Source organism: Exserohilum turcica (genome assembly GCF_000359705.1).
Source record: "Exserohilum turcica Et28A unplaced genomic scaffold SETTUscaffold_1, whole genome shotgun sequence".
Taxonomy (NCBI): domain Eukaryota; kingdom Fungi; phylum Ascomycota; class Dothideomycetes; order Pleosporales; family Pleosporaceae; genus Exserohilum; species Exserohilum turcicum.
Window position 1 is genome coordinate 1,743,419 of NW_007359914.1, and position 4,624 is coordinate 1,748,042.

General features: G+C 45.9%; 2 protein-coding genes across 2 annotated transcripts in view; both read left to right on the plus strand.

Moving 5' to 3' along the window:
• Positions 1-1,442: 1,442 nt before the first annotated feature.
• Positions 1,443-2,009, plus strand: SETTUDRAFT_86028 (uncharacterized protein; the record flags this gene model as incomplete). The annotated part of the gene is made up of 3 exons (XM_008022248.1): positions 1,443-1,642; positions 1,699-1,821; positions 1,880-2,009. The coding sequence occupies 3 exons, from the start codon at positions 1,443-1,445 to the stop codon at positions 2,007-2,009; spliced, it is 453 nt and encodes a 150-aa protein (XP_008020439.1).
• Positions 2,010-3,482: 1,473 nt separating this feature from the next.
• Positions 3,483-4,624, plus strand: part of SETTUDRAFT_86615 (uncharacterized protein) — a gene marked incomplete at both ends in the record, with an annotated part of 3,923 nt that continues 2,781 nt past the window's right edge. Inside the window, 2 exons of the mRNA XM_008022285.1 lie at positions 3,483-3,523; positions 3,577-3,802. Of these exons, the coding sequence (XP_008020476.1) occupies positions 3,483-3,523; positions 3,577-3,802 (267 nt within the window). The remainder of the gene's footprint in view (positions 3,524-3,576; positions 3,803-4,624) is intronic.

Here is a 4,624-nt window from a genome sequence, read left to right on the forward strand (position 1 = left end):
CCCCCCCCCTACCTACCAACCAATAGGCTACGAGCCTCACCTTCATCTAGTTAAAACCCCTCCTAAATATTGTAGCTAGAAACAACCTACTTAGATACTTGTACGCCTAAGAACCCTACACGTCTTATATAGCCCTTCGGGCTGAAAAAGGACGTTAAACTAGAATAATAATAATAATAATAATAATATAACTAATTAACAGCTTAGCTTAAAGGTGAGAGTTACGCTAAGAAGAATTGCGCCGAAGGGCCGAGATTAGCGTTAGATAGAACTTTTGAAAGGCACCTCCGTACTATTACCTCAGAGCCTGACTCATGTGCCGCGTCTGTACGGGTGTATGGTTGCAGCAATTTAATTAGCGATCTTCCCACAAAACACTGGGAGGTTTCGTTGTCGTAACAACCACACCGGCTTCTTGTAGTTTTCAAAATTGACAGATACATTTAATCAAGGCCCTCATATCACTCCAACCCGCGAGAAAGTCATCGTTAACAGTGCGTATGGCAGTCAACACTAAAGAGAGCTAGGTATGCGCTCCCTTGACTTTTGCAGCAGCAAACGGCCAACTTGAGATAGTGCAATTGCTGCAACGTCCAGGGTGGACGCTTCAGCAACGCACTACAGGCAGCTTTAAAGAGAGACGAAAAGCAGTCAGCAAAGACGATGTTCAACGCAGGTACTTGCTTTCCAACATCATGATTATATAGGTATACGTCATGAGATAGCGCCAAAAGAGATGTGCTCAACAGCTAGCAAGTCTTGACCAGGATACGTCGATTTTTTAGAGACTGAAGCAACAAACGCCACTCATGCCGTACAACGCTGCTACACGTCATACAAGGGCTCGTATGCTTGGGGATAATCAGTATGTACCCTCAATCTTGGCAGTCTGTACTTAGAATAAACCGCCGTGAGCCTCGGTAACTCCATCATTGCAACATCACACCCCTGCATGTCGCGACCCCAATCGTTCTGTCATGGCCTTTTTTATACAGATCTAAAAGTCTCGAAACGGGATGGATGCCGCCGCATACTTAAGATAGGGCTGTACGCTTTCGCTAAATGTAGGTACAACACCGGGTGAGGGTTGATGCTGGATGGACAGGACCGAATACTCGGCCGTTTAGGAGTTGTCGTGTGGTGAGGCTAAAGATAGAGGAGAAAAGTTGCCACTGCGCAGTCTATGGTGCTTGCCCTTTATGGGGCAACAATGTCCGTCTTGAGGCTGCTACAAGGTAGCTAGCGGCCTTGCGGTGAGGCGTTTACTTGCGGAGTGTAGATCTAGGTTGAATCTCGGTTGAAAACATGGTCTTTACTTCATTTTATTCCCGCTATTTAACTTGAATCCCTAGCATCTAAGTAACCGATCTTTCAAATACAATCAGCAGCACAATCATCGCAAATCCCAATAATTGATTTCCTACAAACCCACCACCCACAACATGCATGTCCTCAGCTTCTATCTCACTGCTCTCTTAGCAGTTGGAGTCTCTGCATCTCCTACCCTGGAAAAACGCGCAATAACTTGTCTCACGGTCGGCTCCACGGCAACAGCAACATGGACTAACGCCGCCGGCCGGACATGTTGCTGGACTGGCATCGTAGGCAGCAACTTTGGCGTAAACAGCGTAAACGGTGGAGAGTACGCAGTCCACCCTCCCACATATCCATCTATGCAGTACCTGACATAATCCATAGGTACAGCTGTAATGGCCGCTGCGGAGCAGGCTGCTCAGGCTTCGCACTTGGCAACGCATATACACAAGATTGCTTTTCGCATGATGTGTGTTCGTGGTTTAACAATGCTAGTGGTGGTGCGAGGTAAGTTGTCCTAGGAGAAGAATTATGTGAGAGAGTTTCTTACTAATGTGGTGTCCAGTGATCCAAACTGTGGTGCTGCGTATAATGCGGCGGTTGATGATACGCTTGGTGGTGCGGCGGCGGGCTGTGGACGGACGAATCCGTCGAATCCTGCTGTGAGACCAAGCACGCAGCCGACGTGCTCGTAGGGGGTTAATAGAGAATATCGTGAAAGATCAAATGATAAACTGGATTTGGCCTAAACACCCGAGAATTTTCAGCTCGCTTCCTCCATCGTTCGCAGGTTGATCTTCTTGTTCTTTCGTCGTTTGTTCCCGTTGCTGCGATCGGTTTTCTGAATCCGACCCCCTGGGATTTACTCCTGCCTATGCAGATGTATTCTTCTTGGTTCAGTCAGTCGCTCAAGGCCATGTAGCAAAACAATACTCCTTTCAGGCTCGATACAAGCTTGGAAAGACAGCTAATATCGACTCTATACGCTGATCAAGTACTATATAGAGAAGAGATTTGAGCGTGCCAACATAAGATTTCTAGAGGGTAGTCCCAAGATTCTAGAAGGAAACATGCAGTTTTGTCACCTCGCTCGCTTCTACAAATCTTTTTGACGCTGTCTGGGTCTATGGGTTGTCGTAGGTGAAGTTCATAAGGGTCTATATACTCCTGTTAGCTTCCCGCTAATGAATTATAGCTCGTTCTTGTCTTATAACAGTGCAAGTTTGAGCCAATCGTTATGCATAATTGGCGAGTTGTAAATCATACATACATTTTTCTATAGGGCGTTGTGGCATTCTCATAACGTCAGATGATCTGTCGGAAGTCCAACCATGTCAAAATTTCACTTTCGCGACTGCATATTGGTTAGTCAGTATTTTAGAGAGGTGCTAAAGATATGGAGGTGATGAGCGGCTGAGGATAAGGTCGCACAACTGCTCAGCTGAAGATGCCTTGCAGCCTGATCGAGTGCGTGTCGCACTGCATGCTTATTACCACGACTATCATTACTAGAGTCATTGCTCCTTCCCGCATTTCTACAGCCACTGCAGCTTTTTTAATAGTACAGAAATCATATATTCGAGAGCATCGAGATACTCTCTAAACGTAACTCTACTCGAGTGCCCGTTAACAAAGCAACAGACGTTTTCAGCTAGAACTAGATGCGTTCTAGGATAAGTTCTTATTAGTAATGGACATGAGTATAGTGCTCTTATCATTGGACCCAAGACTGTTCTAATAGGCATAAGACACTTTTTCAGCTGTGCCAGTTCCAACATGTAGCTTATCGTTGATGCTTACAGTATATAGTGGCTTGCGCAGGTTAATGCCGACTGAAACCCAGCGTTAATTGAGATTGGCTGTGCGGCATGCATCTGCACGAGTCTCAGCTGAGGCATGCTGTTGCCTGTCAATTCCGAAAAAACTACTAAAGAAGTGACGGTACCCTCCACCCTAGGCCTTCGGCTGTCGCCAGCTCTTTCCATGAGCAATGCCGACGTCTTGGTGGCGAAAACGCTTCAGGCGCAAACCAAGGGTATAAATACATCCAATCTTCTCTACCCCACAATCTATCAGGCTGAGATTTGCAACAGGCAGAAACCACGACGAAGGACCCCTCGAGCGCAACCGAGCCTATCGTCAATCCGGTTACTGAGGAATGTCCCACAGGTCTAAACATCGTGGCCGAAGGCCAGAGCCCTGTCGTTGAGTAGGCAGTTCTAGAACTTCATTTTTGTGTAAACTCCAGCTAATAGCAGCTAGCATAGTTGCCGTGCACGGTCTAAACGGACATCGAGACAAGACGTGGACGGCTACAAATGGGGTGCAGTGGCTCCGTGACCTTCTTCCCAACGACATCCCGAATGCACGTGTCTTTTGCTGGGGATACAATGCAAATACTCATAGCAAGCACCTCAGCTGCCAATACCTGTATGATCATGCCAAGACACTAGTATCGGAACTGTGCTTGCAAAGAGCACTCACAGGAGTGAGTTCACACCAGAGACCGAGGCAATTGTCCTGTGCTAATTGTGGAAGACAACGAGACGGCCGATTATCTTCGTTGCGCACAGCCTTGGGGGCATAATCATTAAAAGTGTCAGTTTTCCCTCCTATACACACTCTCTGTACCAGCCCCACTACTAAATACCTACAAAGGAGATAGTAGATGGGAGTGGCCAGCTTTAACAAAAGAAGAGCTCGAATTCGCCTGCGTAAGCGTAAAAGCTACCTCGCTAGGACTAGATTTAATTAGCCAGGATATAGTCTAAAAAGTCTATCAGGCACAGCTAGAATTACTCTTTAAGATATATTCAGCTCTATTCAACTTTGGCTACCAACTAAAGTGCTAGAGAAAAGCTAAAGGAGTTATTCTAAAGAAACCTGGAAAGCCAGACTACTCTATCCCAAAGGCATATAGAGTAATCTCACTCTTAAGCTGCCTAGGGAAAGTACTAGAAAGACTATTTGCAAGACGATTAGGAGCACTAGCAGAAATAACAGACTTACTCCACCCTACCTAGTTAGGCGGGAGATTAAAGAAATTAGCAATTGACGCCGCTCTCCTATTCTATAATAATATACAGTAGCAGAAAAAGAAGTATAGGACTACTACAACTATATTTCTAGACATAAAAGGAGCCTTTGATCACGTAGCTAAAAACAAGCTACTAGAAAATATGAAGGATCAAGGACTTCCCTGCTGCCTGCTATCCTGGACTAAATCCTTCCTAGAAAACAGACTACTAGAGCTATCCTTTGATGGCCAAGTAGAAGATCTACAGGAGGTAAACACTGGTACGCCCCAAGG